The 18,541-nt window shown below is 46.3% G+C and overlaps 3 protein-coding genes across 5 annotated transcripts; 2 read left to right on the top strand and 1 right to left on the bottom strand.

Moving 5' to 3' along the window:
* Positions 1 to 51: 51 nt before the first annotated feature.
* Positions 52 to 1,199, bottom strand: LOC115761113. 2 transcript variants are annotated; one of them, XM_030702743.1, is made up of 3 exons: positions 1,019 to 1,199; positions 753 to 839; positions 52 to 248 (listed from the first exon to the last, which is right to left on the bottom strand). In XM_030702743.1, exons 1-3 carry the CDS (start codon positions 1,115 to 1,117, stop codon positions 144 to 146), a joined length of 291 nt encoding a protein of 96 aa, XP_030558603.1. In that variant the 5' UTR covers positions 1,118 to 1,199; the 3' UTR covers positions 52 to 143. The 2 variants fall into 2 exon arrangements, with proteins under 2 accessions (XP_030558603.1, XP_030558604.1); XM_030702744.1 differs by lacking the exon at positions 52 to 248 and adding an exon at positions 432 to 469 and having other exon boundaries at positions 1,019 to 1,190.
* Positions 1,200 to 1,317: 118 nt separating this feature from the next.
* Positions 1,318 to 7,054, top strand: LOC115761110 (tripeptidyl-peptidase 2). The gene is made up of 14 exons (XM_030702738.1): positions 1,318 to 1,734; positions 1,799 to 1,918; positions 1,983 to 2,319; positions 2,376 to 2,681; positions 2,751 to 2,994; positions 3,364 to 3,918; positions 3,983 to 4,104; positions 4,166 to 4,322; positions 4,390 to 4,595; positions 4,651 to 4,814; positions 4,874 to 4,985; positions 5,051 to 6,049; positions 6,113 to 6,443; positions 6,499 to 7,054. The coding sequence occupies exons 1-14, from the start codon at positions 1,681 to 1,683 to the stop codon at positions 6,869 to 6,871; spliced, it is 4,080 nt and encodes a 1,359-aa protein (XP_030558598.1). The 5' UTR covers positions 1,318 to 1,680; the 3' UTR covers positions 6,872 to 7,054.
* A 150-nt stretch (positions 7,055 to 7,204) lies between these two features.
* On the top strand, positions 7,205 to 18,134 carry LOC115761107 (activated Cdc42 kinase-like). 2 transcript variants are annotated; one of them, XM_030702736.1, is made up of 8 exons: positions 7,205 to 7,453; positions 8,415 to 8,484; positions 8,808 to 9,201; positions 9,276 to 10,361; positions 10,424 to 11,148; positions 11,210 to 11,441; positions 15,838 to 17,310; positions 17,376 to 18,134. In XM_030702736.1, the coding sequence occupies exons 1-8, from the start codon at positions 7,450 to 7,452 to the stop codon at positions 17,565 to 17,567; spliced, it is 4,176 nt and encodes a 1,391-aa protein (XP_030558596.1). In that variant the 5' UTR covers positions 7,205 to 7,449; the 3' UTR covers positions 17,568 to 18,134. The 2 variants fall into 2 exon arrangements, with proteins under 2 accessions (XP_030558596.1, XP_030558595.1); XM_030702735.1 differs by lacking the exons at positions 15,838 to 17,310; positions 17,376 to 18,134 and adding an exon at positions 11,697 to 15,204.
* Positions 18,135 to 18,541: the final 407 nt, after the last annotated feature.

Raw genomic sequence — 18,541 nt, 5'->3', positions numbered from 1 at the left:
GGAAGCGTCCCCACAGGGGTGGTTTTCCATACGAGCACAAGAACAGGGTTGTTTGTTGCGCGGCAAACCTCGAGTTTATTCTAGTTGTTTACAATCTAGCTTAAGTCACAAATCATTTGAAATAGTCAATTTTTTTTTTTTAACTACTCTTTGGTTTGTTTCTTCTTCTCATCTTTCTTATCCTCTTTTTCCTCCTTATTCTCTTCCTTCTTCTTATCTTCTTCTTCGTCCTCAATCTCTTCCAGGCCCTGTAAAGAAATGCGCTTAACAATCGGTAATAGACACTAGATTCTACGAAACTACCAAACGAGCGCGACCTGTAACAAACCCTAACTAGAAGATATAACTTCAATTTCGTACTGTAAATTTATTCACTTTTTGCACTTAAGCTTAACAGAATTTCAACTTAACAGAATTTCAACTACGTTACATTTTATTTTTTAGACTCATCTGGTATAGCATGGAGACCCTGTAAAATAATGAGACGAATTCTCAATTTTTGATAATTTGAAGAGAAGCTTATGAGGTTGGTTAGGAAATTCGTGCAACGTAAGGGTTAAATGGGGAAACATAGGCATGGACAATTTGTGAACTTGGCATAACGAAGTGAATAATGAATAATATAGGGATTATATGAAGAACGTGACATGTTACAAACAATGAAATGAAACTCGATCAACATAGTTAAACAAATGAAACAGGTCGATAATAGTTGGCATGCATAGGAAACTAAAATTAGAGATATCACTTACGTTCATAATGTAGGGATTGTTGGTCAGTCGGAAATCGCGCTGGTACATAACACGGTCGAATCGTTCATCCATATTGCGGCGATAGGCCTACATATAAATTACAAAATTAAGCAGAACAGTTGAAAGTGTGCAGCGGTTTTAGTAGAATTTAGATGCGTTTGGCAACTTTGGTGGCGCGTTTAAATCATGTTTAATAAATTATGTTTAGTGCCAAATCAACGGAGAATATTATATAAGAATTTTGTTTTGCTGCAACAGACACTTACATTGCCCAGAGTCAGCTTCTGCAGACCGTACATTGCGTATATGGGCACAGAGAGAGCCACGGTGATGATAGCCGCGCTGGGTATGATTTCAAACCACATTTTGACTGAGACACCAAAATTATTATGATATTTTGCCACAAAAAAATACGGCTAAGTGACGGAGGCAGACAGCTGTTATGGTTGGTCAGTTATCGATGTATCGATATACTCTAACAGAAATCGTAACAGCTATTGCATGAAATTAAAGTCAGTGTGTAACACATTTTATTGCTTTTAATATGTTGTCGTAAGATGTTGGTTATTATGTTAGTGTTTTTTCTTTTGTTACCAACCTGTTAATTCGCGGCATAAGTAAAGCAGTTACATTTCGATAATTCACTTGGCTGGCGTTGCTACACTGTTAACAGAGCAGCTGAAACATGTAAAGTGTGGCAACGCCACACCCCCTCAAATATACATACGTATGCAAAGGAGAAGACGAATTACCGCAAAATCATTTTATTAAAGGTGCATCGAAGCTAGAAAGCAGACAACAGTCGACATACCAAACACGTGATAGAAAGGATATCATTTTTGAAGTGCACATCGATCAAACCCAAAAGAAGGATATACAAAAAATTATTAAAAACGACAAGAACAGCGAACAAAAAATATTAGAAAATATGGCAAGCGATTTAAGCGGCATTGTCGAGTCATCGTTTCCCACGGGTGCATTGGTACGTATACATACATATAGGTATAGACTTTGCATAAAAAAAAGTATTTTCTCAATTTCGCCAGGTACCGAAAGCAGAAACGGGCGTGCTGAACTTTTTACAAAAGTATCCGGACTACGATGGCCGAGATGTAACAATAGCTATCTTCGATTCCGGGGTAGATCCACGTGCAACCGGACTTGAAGTAAGTTTCCGCCAGTCATGAGTTCTCTTATATCCTTTTCATTTATTTGCCACTTCTTTTGTAGACGCTTTGCGATGGCAAAACGCTGAAAGTCATTGAGCGCTTTGATTGCTCGGGCTGCGGCGATGTGGACATGAGCAAGAAGGTGACGCCGAGTGAGAAGGGCACCTTCAAGGGTCTGTCGGGTCGCTCACTAAAGCTCAGTGCGGAGCTGTTGGCCCTTAACACAGACAAGGAACGCGCTGTGCGCGTGGGCCTAAAGAGCTTCAATGATTTAGTGCCAGCAAAAGTACGCGACAATATCGTTGCTCAGGCAAAGCTGAAGAACTGGGACAAGCCACACAAGATGGCCACAGCTAATGCCAGTCGCAAGATAGTTGAATTTGAATCTCAGAATCCAGGTAAAGTTATAGGCAATTCCACTGATTCACGCTTAACGCCATTGTCTATTTCGTAGGAGAAACGCCCAAGCTGCCCTGGGACAAAAAGATAATTAAGGAGAACCTAGATTTTGAGTTGGAAATGCTAAACACTTATGAGAAGCTATACAACGAGGTCAAGACCTCCTATGACTGCGTGCTCTTTCCAACCGAAAATGGCTGGTTGACCATCATAGATACAACAGAACAGGGCGACTTGGAGAAGGCACTGCGGATTGGCGAATACACCAGAACACATGAGACCAAGAATGTCGACGATTTCCTCTCGATTTCGGTGAATGTCCATGACGATGGCAACGTGCTAGAAGTGGTGGGCATGTGCTGTAAGTACACAAATTTAATAGACAACTTGTTCCGTCAATAGCTACATGTCTTTATTTGTCTCCATGCAGCGCCGCATGGCACGCACGTAGCATCGATTGCCAGTGGCAATCACAAGTCCAGGGACATTGATGGTGTGGCGCCTAATGCCAAGATTGTGTCCATTACCATTGGTGACGGCCGTTTGGGCTCTATGGAGACGGGCACGGCGCTCGTGCGCGGCATTACGAAGGTCATGGAGCTGTGCCGCGAGGGCCGACGCATTGATGTGATCAACATGAGCTATGGCGAGCACTCAAACTGGTCGAACTCCGGGTAAGCACTAGCTACCATGTAGCAGATTCTAGCATTACAATTGTGATTTTAGCTTGTTTGAAGAGCTCAATTCGTCTGTCGATAAAAAGCGCAGAAGAATCAAGATTAGTGCTCCGAGGTAAATCGAATGACATACCCAATCCTGCATCCCAACAAACTACCCAATCCCACACGTATTGCATTACACAAATACGTCTCGATCCGAACTGTTGTCTGTGTTTACTTTCGTCTCGCTGCGAAATCTCTTACTCGATAAACAAGCTCCTATAAACACTCATATTTGTTTAGGTTGATAAAACAAAAGAGTCAGCGTTATAAGATATTTGGATTCTTGGCACTTTTCAACTGTTATACACTATGTCTTTGCAGCCGTATTGGTGAGCTGATGAACGAGATTGTCAATAAGTATGGCGTCGTCTGGGTTGCCTCGGCGGGAAATCATGGACCGGCGCTCAGCACCGTCGGCACTCCGCCGGACATCAGTCAACCCAGTCTGATAGGTGTGGGGGCCTATGTCTCGCCGCAGATGATGGAGGCAGAGTATGCGATGCGTGAGAAGCTGCCCGGCAACGTATACACATGGACATCACGCGATCCCTGCATCGATGGCGGTCAGGGCGTGACGGTGTGCGCACCCGGCGGAGCCATTACATCCGTGCCGCAGTTTACCATGAGCAAGTCGCAGCTAATGAATGGCACAAGCATGGCGGCACCACACGTTGCTGGTGCAGTGGCTTTGCTCATCTCTGGCCTGAAGCAGCAAAACATTGAGTATTCGCCCTATAGTATTAAGCGCGCCATTAGCGTGACGGCTACCAAACTGGGCTATGTGGATCCCTACGCACAAGGCCATGGACTGCTAAACGTGGAGAAGGCTTTCGAGCATTTGCTTGAGCATTGCCAGTCTAAGGACAACATGCTGCGGTGAGAAGTGTTATTTCTGGTCATTGGTATAATCTATAGTTTTTGCCTCCTCTCCTCGCCGCAGCTTCTCTGTACGCGTGGGCACCAATCAAGCTAAGGGCATTCATCTACGCGAAGGCGTGCAGCGCAAGTTCGTTGACTTCAACGTCAACATTGAGCCCGTCTTTTTCAACGACAAGGAAGTGGGTAAGTTGTAAATTGAAGTGATCTTTAAATTCATCTTCTAATAACTGAGCAATACCTGCAGATCCCAAGGAAAAGTTCAATTTCAATGTGCGTCTTAGCCTCTTGCCCTCGCAGCCATGGGTGCAGTGCGGCTCTTTCCTGGACCTCAGCTACGGCGTACGCTCTATTGTGGTCAGAATTGATCCGACTAGCTTGCAGCCAGGCGTGCACAGTGCCGTGTAAGTAGCTGCCGCTTGTGCTATCTAGAATTCCGTATTTTAACTGATAATATCTTCACAAATGCAGGGTTCGCGCCTACGACACGGACAACGTAAAGAAGGGTCCATTGTTTGAGATACCCGTTACTGTGGTGCAGCCCTATGTGCTGGAAGATAACCAAAACACTCCCATCTACGAGCCTGCCTCAAATAGGGCCGACAAGAGCGTTGAGTTTCAACCCAATACTATTCAAAGGGACTTTATTCAGGTGCCGGACAAGGCCACCTGGGCAGGTGTGTGCCCATGCAAAAACTATAATGAGTTGATAAACCTTTATATACGTTCTAGTGCTGCGCCTGCGCATAACTGATCCAAATCGGGGCAACGACATTGGAAAGTTCTTCTTGCACACAAATCAGCTGCTGCCGAATCAATCGTGCCGCAAACTGGAAACCATGAAGATAATTGGCGTCAATTCGGAATTTGAGGCCACGGCCACCTTCCGTGTTAAGGTAAGTTGAGCAGCAATTAAATAAACGAGCCAATTATTCAAATTCTCTCTTACTTGCAGGCCAACAGGATACTAGAGTTGTGCATAGCCAAATACTGGTCGAATCATGGGCAGAGCCATTTGAAGTACAGCCTCGAGTTTCACGGCGTGGCTGCCCTAAATCCCAACGCATGTAAATATGGTCCCAAAACGGAGTGTTTAATTTGCTCTTACATTATATGTTTTATGCTATTTTAGATGTCATGCACGCTGGTCGTGGCATACACAAGCTGGAGATTGGAGCGTTGGTGTCGGAGGAGATTCAACCACTGCTGCAGCTCAAGAATGCCGCAGTTGTGCTCAAGCCCACCGAGGCAAAGATTTCGCCATTGAGCGCGACACGCGATGTCATACCGGAGGGCAGGCAGGTCTATCAAAATATTCTCGTCTACAATCTGAATGTAGGGAAGGCAGCGGAAGTGGCGTTGTATGCGCCATTGTTTAACGATTTGCTGTATGAAGCCGAATTTGAGTCGCAGATGTGGATGCTTTTCGATGTGAACAAAACGCTGGTTGCCACCGGCGACGCGCATTCACACACGTTCTTTACGAAGCTGGAGAAGGGCGAGTACACGGTGCGACTGCAGGTGCGTCACGAGAAGCGCGAGTTGCTCGAGAAAATCTCGGAGGCCAATCTTATTGCAGCCTACAAATTGGCCAATATGCTCTCGTTCGACTTTTACGACAGCTACAATCAGTGTATTATCAGTGGCCGCAAAATTACATCTGCCAAGGTGCGTGAGACCACCAAAATGCTCTATATTGCACCCATTGCTCAAGAGAAGCTCACAAAGGCAAATTTGCCGGCGCAATGCGCCTGGCTGGCCGGCAACCTAATCTTTCCGAAAGATGAGGGCGGCCGTCGCATTGCCCTGCATCCCTTTACCTACATACTGAATCCGGCCGAAAAGAAATCACCCGCAAATGGCGCCGCCAATGGAGCTGCTGCTAATAATGCCAGCCCGGCGGCGGCCGCCGCTGTCACCGCCAATGGAGCCAAACCGAAAGCAGCAGCCACGCCCCAAGGAGCAACAAGCGCTGCAAATTCAGCTGGCGGTGATGGTGTAACCCTGCAGAGCGAAGTGCCCGCCAACGGGGGCGGTGGTGCGCCCAGTTCTCCCCAAAAGGGCAAGACCAGCGCTGACGACTATGCCGAGAGCCTGCGAGATTTCCAATGCTCTCACATTGCCAAGTGTGGTAAGTACAGGACTCCGATGGACACCAAGTGTGTACAGCTGTTCACTTTGCGTATAATTTTAGAACTGGAGAAGGCTGAAAAAATATACAACGAGGTTATTGCTGCACATCCCAAGCATCTTCCGGCACATCTGCAGATGATCCAAAACATCGAGTCGAGCGAGCTGAAGAGCCAACTGCCGTTCGCCTTCTTAGCTGCCCAGCAGAACTCAAACAATGAGGGTGACAACGCCAACGTGGATAAGCCAAAGGAGGATCAGCAGAAGCAGCACTCTGCCTTGGAGCGCATTATAAAGCTTGCAGATATTGTAATTAAAGAAACTGATGCCGATGCCCTGCTCTCCTACTATGGAATTAAGAACGACACACGTCCAGATGCGGCCAAAATCAAGACGTAAGTAGATGAAAGCGAATCCTGGGCTTCAATCCATATCAATATGACATTTTAGCAACATGGACAAACAGAAGAATAATCTCATCGAAGCCTTGAGCAAGAAGGGCATTGCACTCGCCAAGCTGTGTGTGCTCGAAGACAATCTCAAGGATCATTTGGCCGATCTGAACGAAGTGTACACGGATATCATTAAGTTTATTGATGCGACCGATACCAAGGCCATCCAATTCGCCATATGGCATGCCTATGCGCACAATCATTACGGACGTATGTACAAATATGTGACGAAGATGATTGAGGATAAACGCACACGGGAACTCTTCGAGGAGATGGCTGCCATCAACAGCGCTTTGGGATATGAGCATACCAAAGCTGTTATAGATCGTATGGCTGTCACTTACTTCCCAGGCGGCTTCCGTTTGTTTTAAGTGATCGTTGGCAGTTTTTATGCAATTAGCAAAATAACCTTTACAATTTCACATTTGAATCTTATCACTGTTTTATTTCTATTGCAAGCCATGAAGTAATCAATTATATATAATGTACATGAACTCAGTATGCTTCCAATTTAAAAACAAAACAGGTGTGTTTTTCTTATATATTTGCAAAAATAATTCGTTTATAATTGTTTTTTTTTCGTGCGCGTGCACACTTTGTTTTATTGCAAATAGTATATATATATATATATTTAATTAAGATCAGCTTTCAATTTAAAATTCAAGTGCTTTTTTATCTGAAATATTTGCAAAGTACATTTTTGTTTATAATTGGTTGTTTCTTGCGCGTGCACAGCTGTTTTTAGCTTAACAGCTGCCACCACAAAATATTTGTTTACATGTTAAACTCAAAATGGCACTGTGGATTAGCAGCAAAGTGTGACCTTACCAATGGTGCATTCTTGAGTTGGTATATTTCTATAAAATCAAAGTGGTGTTTTCAATCTAGACGCTTGAGCTCACACTGGTAAAGATGCAGTACTCCCAAACAATGCACACGCAAAAATAAAATGGGTAAGATTGAGTTAAAAAGTGCAAATATGTGTTAAAAAGTGTGCTAATAATGTAAACGAATCATAAGAAAAGCATAGGATAGTGAAAAGTGAATATGATCTTGGAAAATGCAAGTGTTTTCAATGCTGGAAAAACTGTGTCTGCTACGTAGTAATTGCTTCCGTTCACGTATGTGAGTGCGGTGTGTGTCAGTGTGTGTACGCGTGTGTATTGACCGATCGATTTTATTTTGCAAATTCAAGGACAACTGCAAATCCTGCGGGATAGCAATGACAATTTAATTACAGTGCAATCAATCCGTTGGTCCTTAAAACTATATTTACAACAAATAAATGCGTCACAGTTGGTGCAATTGCAATAACAAACAGTCAAGCGGATGTGGACAGTTTCCATGGAATTTATTATCTCAATGAATGTCGAATGCCGCGCTGATGACTCAAATTGCAAATCCAAAGGTTTTTAACAGACATTATCAGGCAATCTGTGTACACACGAAATACATACATATGCACAAATGTGTACATACATGTGTTGCAGTGTTTCCTTTACAAAGGCAAACAAAAACACGACACAATGACAAATGCTGCGGGTTGAGGCAGCGGCAATCAGAATTTTGTGTTAGTGCGTGTGTATGAGTGTGTGTGTATATGTGTGGACTGGATGAGGTGGGACTGAAAGATAAAGATATTGAAATGAAAGAATGGAAATGTTTTAAGGCTGCCACATGAGGGCGCCGCAACCAATGAATGTGTTGGCGTCTTTGCTAGTGGGTGTAGAAGAAATCCATACCACCCACACACATACGCACCACTCCATACCCATATACCACACACGCAAACAAACAGAGTCAATATTATGGAGTGCAGCTGTTGGTCGTTGGTCTGCTACACCACATGCATACTTAAGTTAAATAAGCATTTATATAGCCGTATTTATTTTTATATTTATATGTATCTTCCAGAGTGCCCACAAATTGATTTATATGAATTCCTTACCGAGTCCGAACTGCAGCAGTACTACAATGCCATCAAGTGAGTTGTGTGACCTAAATTGACCATAGTATGGCTGGTATGCTGATCACAATAAAATGCGAGCAGTCAGAAATTCCCCATATGCCAACAGGGCTTTTAAGTGAAGATGAACTAGTAACTAGTATTTTTTAATTGCCATAATTTAATACCGATATACACAGTATATGTGTCGATGAGCATATTGGCGCCATTGTGAAAAGTAGAAGTGAAAAAAAAAGCGAAAGAACAGTTAGGCTTTGTCGTAAATTGTGATCTGCATACTGAGCTCAGCCAACCACGTGACTCATTTTACATTTTTACAACCCCAATTTTCCGTCACGCAGAAACGAATTAAAAATAACAAATGCAGCTCAATTTAAATATGCAGCGGATGAGGACTTACGTTTCATTGGCCTGTCCCGGCCGGAAATTCGAAGACTGCGCAAGTTCTATGAAAAGCATTTCCCCCACAGTTACCTCAGCAAAATTAAGCGCCTGCTCCAAGCGCCCGCCACAATTGTGAAGCGTGAGGACGGCGCAACCGGGCAGACAACAAACGAGACCAGCGCCGCTGCAGCCACCGCCACAGCGACGAGAAATGGCAGCAGTTCACCGGGCGGCAAGGTGCCCAACAACAAGCACATCATACCAGCTGATTCGATTAGCGTTAATAAGCAACTGGGCATCGGGGAGTTCGGCATTGTGCAGCAGGGCGTCTGGACGAATGGCAGCGAGCGGGTGAGTCGGGCCTCCCACCCTTCTTAAGGGCTTCTTCCGGTTGAATTGTGTAATTAATGTTGAGTGCTGCACAGATTCAAGTGGCCATCAAGTGCCTGTGCCGCGAACGCATGCAATCGAATCCCATGGAATTTCTCAAGGAGGCAGCCATAATGCATTCGATCGAGCACGAGAACATTGTGCGCCTGTACGGCGTGGTTCTGGCAACCGATTCGCTGATGCTTGTTACGGAACTGGCGCACCTTCGTTCCTTACTCGAGTGCCTTAAGGATTCCGGGTTGCGTGTCAGCTTTCTCACAATACCCACGCTCTGTGAGTTCGCGCTGCAGATCTGCAACGGCATGCGCTATCTGGAGCAGAAGCGACTCATACACAGGGATTTGGCTGCACGGAATATTCTGGTATTTAGTAAGGATAAGGTGAAAATCTCGGACTTTGGACTGTCGCGTGCGCTGGGTGTGGGCAAGGACTACTACAAGACGAACTTCAATGTAAATCTAAAGCTGCCGATTGCCTGGTGTGCGCCCGAATGCATCAACTACTTGCGGTTTACCAACGCTTCCGATGTGTGGGCCTTTGGCGTTTGCCTCTGGGAGATGTTCTCCTATGGCTTTCAGCCCTGGGCGGCACTGACAGGTCTGCAGATACTGGAGGCCATCGATGCACCGAATTATCAGCGCCTCGAGCAGCCGGACTGCTGTCCCCGAGAGTATTACACGTTGATGATGAAGTGCTGGCAGGACGATGCGGCCAAGCGGCCCAAGTTTAGTGAAATCTATGAACAGCTGCCCGATATGAAGCCCGAGCAGCTCAAGGCCGTCGTCAACTGCGTGGAGCCGAAAAAAGATCATCTGCTGTATCGCCAGGGCGATATAATAAGCGTGCTTGATCGCAATACGGGCACGCCTTTCTGGAAAGGCGTTTTGGGTACTGGAAAGACTGGATACTTCAATCCCTCAAACACGGTCGCATTCCTGGAGGGCCTGCCCTGCTCTTCCAATCGTGATTCCTTCAGTCGCGTTGGCGACCATCGCATAAGCAAGCGCAAGCTGCGCACGGAAATGATTTCAAAGCCGCAGAATGACTTTAAGCATACCGGACACGTGGGCATCGATGGCGCCACCTTTGGTGATATCGCCTTCCTCGGCAGCTCCCAAAATGTAATCCAAACAGTCGCCCATCAGCGTCATTCGTAGATTAATATGTTTGCTTCTTCTTGCAGTACAATCATGTGCCCAAGCAGATTGTGACGCCCTACAAGCCGTCGGAGGATATAGAGCAGACGCCGCTGCTGCTGCCGCCGACGCCCACCAGTCCGGATTCGCTGCAAACAGCTAGCGGTTATTTTCCGGAAGGCGGTGGCACTTCAATGAATCCCACATTTATTCCCTCCACGGAGCACACGCCCAACTTGATACCCAGCAATGGGCACAGCTCATTTGACTTTACCGGCTCCACAAATCCCTTTGCCTCGCACAAACTAGACGAGGAGCAGCTCGCCTATGCGCTACAGAACAACAACTATGGCGCCGATGGCAAGAGCATCCACTCAGAACCCAACTGGCGCGCCAGTTCACGCAATACGACCGACGATCCGCACGAGTATCACGAGATATCCGACGATGAGATCGCTGGCGATAAGCTTGACTTCGGGCCCTCGCTGCTGGACGAAATTAACTCAATGTTTGGATCAATCAGCGGCGCCTCTGGTAGCCAGCCAAAGTCGCCCGATTTTGATCATGTGAACACAAAAAACGAATTCGTTGAGATGTCGGCGAAGTTTGGCCACAAAACTGGCGACAGCAATGGAAACAAGCATGGCCATGGACACGGACATGGACTGCTGTCCAAAAAGAAGACAGCGACGGGCACTGTTAAGCCCATTTCGGTCAAGGATGAGAAAATACTGAATCATGCCATCGAAATTGCCAACGAGATTAGCGCCAGGTGAGTGATGTCTCATCTTTATAGTGTAATATATAACTGAGTTGGTTTTTCTCTTGTGCAGATCCATGATTGATTTGGTATCTGATCATACGCCAGCCACGCACAGTCCCAAGCGCAAGTTCAGCTTTCGTTTTCCGCATTTGAGCAGCGGCGGCGGCGGCGGAGATAAGTCAAGTGGCGTTCTGGGTAGCGCTGCTGGCGGCTCTGCGCTAACACCTACGCATGGCAATGCCTCGCCCTTCTCCAAGAAGAAGAACTTTACGGAGGAGCTGCAAAGCATACCCGATATACAGGTGAGCATGGCCTCGATATAGTCAGATACTATGTTTTGTATTTAGTTAGATTAACGTAGAGCTAGGCTAGATGTTGCAGTTGTGGCCTGTTGCTAATCTGGAAGTCTCTTTTTTGTCTACACTCTGCTCTCTCTTTCTTCTTCATTCGTGTTGGCGCGCTCCGTTCATTCCCTTTGCTTTGTTTTGGTTGCCCATTCGTTCGTTTTTCTTTGCGTTTTCGTTCCGTTTCGTTTTCCCCTCACACACATTAAGCAGCGGTTTCGCTCTCTAAGCGAGATCAAGAACAGCTCCGAGCTGCGCATACCCATATTCGACAAGGAGAGCTCCGACTTTCTCTTTGAGAAGTCACGCGAGATACTCAGCCGTCCGCTGAACAGGGAGCTCCACAGCGAGGAGTCGAGAGAGCGAGAGCCAAAGAGCATAAATGATAATATAATGGACATTGAGAATACTCTGAAGGCGCTCAATCTGGACTTTATGCACACGTACACGGAGCTGGACAAGAGCGACTCGAACGACACCATTTTGAATGATCAGCTGCCGCAGCTGGTGGGCTCCTTGGACGATGGCATCAGCAGTGCCAACGGCAGCCTGAAGTCAGCTGTCTACAGCTACAGCAACGGGGTGCAGACCATGTTTGATTTCAATGCGGCAACAAGTCACCTGGACAAGCATCTGCAATATATGCACAACCAGGCGCAGCTGCACAGCCAACAGCCGGAGCAGAAGCTGCTCGAGGACAAGCGCAGCAGCACGCCAGACACGGGCTTTGCCTCGCGGGACACCAACATATCGCTGTCGCGTCGCAGCAGCCAGAAGAGCAGCTATAGCCCCCAGGAGAGCTACTTTCCCATGAAGACCGAGACGCTGTACAGTGCGCCGCCGGTGGTCATGAGCAGCGGCTACGAGCGCTTCGGCAATGGCCACACCAAGCAGCTGCTGGCCAGCGCCTCGCCCGTCAAGTCTTGTCTGAATGCCAGCAACAGCTCCGTTTATGCAGCGGCTGCCAAGAGCTATCGCCAGCGCTCCACCTCCTTTAATGAGAGCTTCCAGCCCATTTCACCGGTTCTGTCGGACGCCAAGCAGCGCCATTTTCGCCAGGAACCACTGCTCCAACAGCAGGTCCACCAGCAGCTGCAGCAGCAGCAGCAGGCGCCGCTACCCAGACGTTCCGCCTCCTACAAGCCGCGCTCAATCCGCGCGCGCACCTTGCGCCGGCTCAGCTACAATCCCATGACTCTCGACTCGAGCAGCTCGTCCAGCGGTGACGAGGAGCCCAGCAAGCCCAGCTTGGCGCGCTCCGAGTGTGATATACGCGCCCGCGTTGCTGCCAGCTCCAGCAACTCGCTGAGTCGTCGGCGTCGCGCGGGCCTTAGCCGACAGGTGCAGTCCGCCTGCCAAGATGAACGGGAGGTCGTCATATCGCCACGGCAACTGTATGGCTCAAACTCCAGCATCAAGTCGGCGCCGCACTACAACCTGGGCGGCAATAGGCGCAGCTTCCATCGACCGGGCACCGGCTACGAGCAGTTCCACTATGATGAGCGCATCTATGATTTTGGCGGACGCGGACCGGGCAACAATTACACGGCACAAATGGCCCAGCATACGCTGCTGGCAACCACGCAATCGCAGAAGCTTAGCTCCGGCTCGGGCTCCTCTTCGGCGGCCTCCTCCGCGGTGGCCACCTACCGCACTGCGACGGCTGCGGTGCCGCGTCCCATGAGCGGCGCCACGCTGCACGAGTTCGACATAAGTCGACTCACGGGCAAGAGTCCCACGTCGACTAACTTTGTGGGCAGCTCGCCGGACGAGCGACAGCTATCCAACAGCGCCCAGACGCAGCTGCCAGGAAAGCCGCAGCGACCTACAGAGTTCCACTGGCCCGAGAAGATACACGCCTCGGCGGTGCAGCAGCACGAAATGCACTGGCGCCAGCTCCAGCTTCAGCAGCAGCAGCAGCAACAACTGGCACAGCCTCAGCAGCTGCCCCTGGTGCCCCTCGTAACAGCTGCTCATGACTCAAGCGACAGCAGCTCCTCATCCAGCACGGAGAGCGGGGATGAGTTTCAGTTCCGACGTGAATTCGTTGCGCCGCGCATTCCGCCCAGCCCGGCTCCATAACTAAGGAAAATGCTGAAATATGTTCTCAATTTACTATTCGGTCATGTGCTCTCGGATTAGGGCAGTGCCTCGCCCCGCCCCCAAGTGGTGTGCGTGTGTGCGCGTGCGCGTGTGTGCGTGTGTGTGTGATGTAGTGTGGTGTGTGTCGCCAGGTGTGTCGAAGAGTAAATTGTAGAAATATTTACAGCCAATATTTATTAGTCTATACATATACCATATATATATATTTTGGATTTGAATATTTGGGAGAGTGCCTTATTCGGAAACACGGAAGACCTCTCAGAACGGATGATAATAATACGCGTAATGTGCACTTGCATAGCTAACAAAAGCAGTTACAGTTACAGTTACACAGAAACAGATACAGATACAGATACAGTTTACAGATGCAGATACATTTCAATTCAATTGAGATTAAAGATAAGCAATATCCAAAGCCAGTTCAGGGCCCTGCCGAAAGGGGGAACCCCATTAAACTAAACAGCTCAATAATCATTAAAGCAATATTAACTAGCTGCAATATATTCAAAAAAAAAAAAAAAAAAAAAAAAAAAAAAAAAAAAAAAAAAAGATAAAGACAAGCAAGCAGCAAGCTTCGGCTGTTCGAAGATTAAATACCCTAGCAGACAGATATTTAATATATTAATTAAAACTCGATTTCCATTCCTGTGGGAATTAGATGAAATAGTGGTCCGATTGAATTACCGAGAGATCAGTTCGTGTGGAGCACGCCGAATAAGATAGTTCAATCAGCTTGACAGATACCCTATAACTATATGCAAGCTGTCTTCCTCAGAGCATACAAGTAAAATGTAGTACAATTTAAATAGTCACTGCAAGGGTATAACGCATTGCAAAAAGACTCGAAAAACACTTAGCATAGAGCTCAACTCAGAAAGGCTTCCAAGACAAGGCTACGCACTCCAGAAACGACGCTGGCAACAACAAAAACAAAACAATTTCCTACAGATTCCTCAGACATCATCATATTATCATCCGCAAACAGAGCTTGGTTGTCAGGGTCGTGACAAGATGAAGAAAAGGTAGATAAGAAAAAGAATATCAGTATTAGCATTCCATTTAAAACACAGAGGACACTGACAACACCTCACCAAAATATGACAGGGTATAAAAAAAAATGAGAACAACAAGAACAACACACATAACAACAGTCATCACACGCACACACACACACACACGCACACCAACCGTTGACAATCCTTCACCGAAAACAACATCCCAAAAGAATTCCAACATAATATAAACCAAAAAGTTGAAGAAGAAAAAAAACTCGTACATATGCAAATGTGTATTATGTGCCATATCCTTACGCTTGCATTTTTACTATACTATATATAATTGATATACTAACTATATAAAACTGATTAAAGCTCTATTCGTATACCATGTGGAAATGTACGAAATGTATTGTGAGAGAAAGAGTATTTGCTGCTTCGAAGTAAACCGAGTTGTGCGCTTGTCCAAATTTCAAGCGTCTACATTTTTTTTATAGAGCTCCAATCGGGAACTAGATACTCGAATAATGTATTTGAATTGAACGATTTGTCAGTCGCATTCTGTGCATTTAATGATAAAGCTAACCGAAAACGAAGCAAACACAAAATTACTTATATACAAAGTTTATATACATACGAGATTAATCGTACTTTAATATAATTACAAATTCATATATATTCATATCTAAAAGAAAACTAAAATATTATACTACAAAAAATGATATTCTAAAGCATGCGTTCGAAGCGTTTCACAAACAACAACAAAAAAACCTAAACTTAAACTTAAACTAAAATTAAAAAACTAAAATTTAAAATCTAAATCTAAAAACAAATCTTTTTCCAAGTATTATATATACATATTTCAAGAAGAAAAAAAAAAAAAACAAAAACAAAAAGATAAAATATCTAAAAGTTTGCATTCTAAGAACCAAACAGGAAATCCAATTGGTAATCAAAAACGTTGTGTATATTTAAAGGGATTTAATAAAGCAAAAGAAAACAGAGAGGAATTGTATATTATTATATTTATATATAATATAGATTATATTCATTTATATTAATTGCAATAAGTTTATACTAACTTTTTAAGTGCTAACATTTTATCTTAATTGCAAAAGTTGTTTTCTATTAGGCGCGTATTTACTAATATTTATTCTATTATGTTAAGAACTTTCTGTTATTGTTTACATATTCATTTAGTTTTTATTTATTTACATATTTTTATTTTTTCCTCTATCCCTTTTCGTGACCCACAGTCCCTGATTGGCGAGGAGGGTCGCGAGGCCTACAACAGCCTGATCGAGCGCAAGGGCATGCTGAACATTGGCTCCAGTCCGGCTGCAACGCTGCTCCGCCACATGGACACGGACGAGTTTGAGCTGATGAACTCGAAGACGCTGCCACGTCGCCTGGGCAGTCAGCTGAGTCATCCGGGCACTGCCGCTGCCCTTGCCATGGAGCCAGCCGTTGCTGCTGCGGAATGCGCCCGTCCTTTGCAGCAGCTGCAGCCACCGCGACCCATGACATTGCCCACACGTGGCGCGGCTCTGCGTGTGCGCCGGGCCGAGCATGCGAACGAGGAGCGGCCAAATGATGAGAATCGCAACTCGCTGGGGCCTAACGAATCCTGCGAGAGTCCCAGCTACATGACACACGCCAGCTACAAGTTCCCAGAGCCGCAGGAGGCGAATCCGCTGCCACTGCCTTCACGCGAGGGCAAAAAACAGGTGAAGACCAGCGCCAAGCGGCACGTCCGCAAATATCCGCTCATTATCCCGGCCAACGGCGTGCAGCGCACTCTCAGCAAGCTGGCGGACTTTGGCGAGGAGGCGGCCAGCAAAGCTGGCGACGCATCGCCGCAACAGCAACAGCAGCAGCAGCAGGCGCGTTCCATTGAGGTGGTGGCGGCCGTGCGCTCCAGTAGCGTGCGTCGTCGGCCCGAGGCCAGAGAATATGAGAACATGCCTGCCCTGGCAGGCGGAGCATCGGCGCATACCTACCAGAACCTGGACAAACTGGCGCCTGCCGATGCAGCTGGGCTGACAGACAGCGCTTCGTTGCAGTTCGAGTCCATACTGGAGGCGGACATGAGCAAGGAGGGTGAGCTCCAATCGCCGGACGTGACCGATGGCTTCTACAACTTCTCCATACAGAAGGAACACTATAACAAGAGCAAGGATGTGGGCTTCGAACCTGCCCAAATCTCGGGGCTCTATGTCAACGACGATGAGTTGCGCAATCTGGACAAGCCGCTGGCCGCCAGCAGCAGCTCAACCACATTGGACTCCGCAGCAGTTCCTCAGGAGATGGCGCCAACGGCAGCCTCCGCGGTGGCAGCAGCAGCAGCGGCGGCGGTGGCTGCAGCAACCACTGCTGCAGAAGATGCGCCTCTGGAGAACATCAGCACGCGCCGCTTGGGCAGCGTGGACAATGAGTTGGCGGGCAATGCGCTCTTCAAAAAAGTGCGGGCTTCCGTCAACCAGGCCATGATCCGCAACTCCATTAATGGCAAAGATGCGAACAACACGACGGCATCTTTGGCCAATGTGCCCGCGTCCAAGTCACAAACGGAGGCAGAATATTTTGCAGCGACCGCGGCTCGCCTGGCCGACTCCAACTCTGTTAGTTGTGAGGATTTGCTCGAGTTTTCCGACAAGAAGCCGCGCGGCTGTGAACGCGGCGTCGACTCGGATGAAGTGCGCATCATGGTCAAAGTACTGGGCAAGGACGTGAGTCAAATCTTGAATTCCTTTCGTTAATTTAAACTAATGTATTTTCTTTATGATCCACACAGAGCACGCCGACACGTTGTCTGGGCGCCCTGGAGTTCATCAACTGGGATGTTCACAAGTCCATTAAACTGATTAAGCTGCAGAATATACTCGCCGAGGCGAATCTCAGCCTGTCCGCTGCATACGAGGCGCTTCAGCAGCAGGAATGGGATCTCCACACCACGGCTGTCAAACTGAAGGGAGTTAAGCTCTAAAAGATGCGCATATAGATAGAGCTATATATGCATACGTATACCTACCAACATCCTTTGGGCCTTATTATTTGTTTCTAATTGTGTCTTAAGCATTTAAAGTTCGCTGCGGATATTATATTATCCTTAATTATTTAATACTATAGTGAATAGGACATCTCTAACTCGAACTCAATCACTGCTCAAAATATGTTTCTAATGTAATTCATACTCCTCTCCTATTGTATGAATGAATCTCAGCATGTACTTATCTAATAATGCAATGTTTCTAGTTCTTAATTATACTATGTTATCCTTTATCGCCAGTTTCGCACGCAATCAAAAAGATCTGAAGGGTCGAGTACCATATAAACAATTAATACATCTTACAAAAGCATGTTTGGCTATGTTAGTCCTTGTGCGAAACTTGAGTTTTAATCGAATGATCTGTAAACTGAACAAACGATCCTTTAAAAATCTGCAAGCATATAGCCGAATTGTCTTTGTCTTAAAATAAGGATATTCATTTGTAAAAACAAACAAATGATGTCTGAACTACACATTGCTCGACGAACAAAAAATATAAACTGGTTCCCAGATGACCCATATATCCTTGATTATACCATACCATTGATATAGTCCTGGTGAAACTAAAGGACCAAATCCGACCGAAATTCGCTCGTAAATGGTCCACAAACATGTATGCTTTTTCTTTCAGCCATAGCTCTTTCTACGGTTCCTAGATGACCCATATATCCTTGGTTATACTATACCATTGATAGAGTCCTGGGGAACCAATAGTTCCAAATCCCAGCAAAATTCGCTTGAAAGCATTATCCACAATTAAATTAAGATTTAAAATTTAACGGTGACAAAATTCCACTTCACTGGGCCTTGGCCGTTGGCTCACATTTTGCAAATCAAAATTCAGCTGAAATACCAGGCGAACAGAAATGACCAGCAAGTAGATGCACAGAAATTTTTTTGCAAAATTGATG

Source organism: Drosophila novamexicana, unplaced genomic scaffold (assembly GCF_003285875.2).
Source record: "Drosophila novamexicana strain 15010-1031.04,08,12 unplaced genomic scaffold, DnovRS2.1 tig00000462-arrow-pilon, whole genome shotgun sequence".
In the NCBI taxonomy this organism is placed as follows: Eukaryota; Metazoa; Arthropoda; class Insecta; order Diptera; family Drosophilidae; genus Drosophila; species Drosophila novamexicana.
The sequence above is the reverse complement of the archived record's forward strand: the minus strand, read 5'-3'. Positions and strand labels throughout refer to the sequence as shown.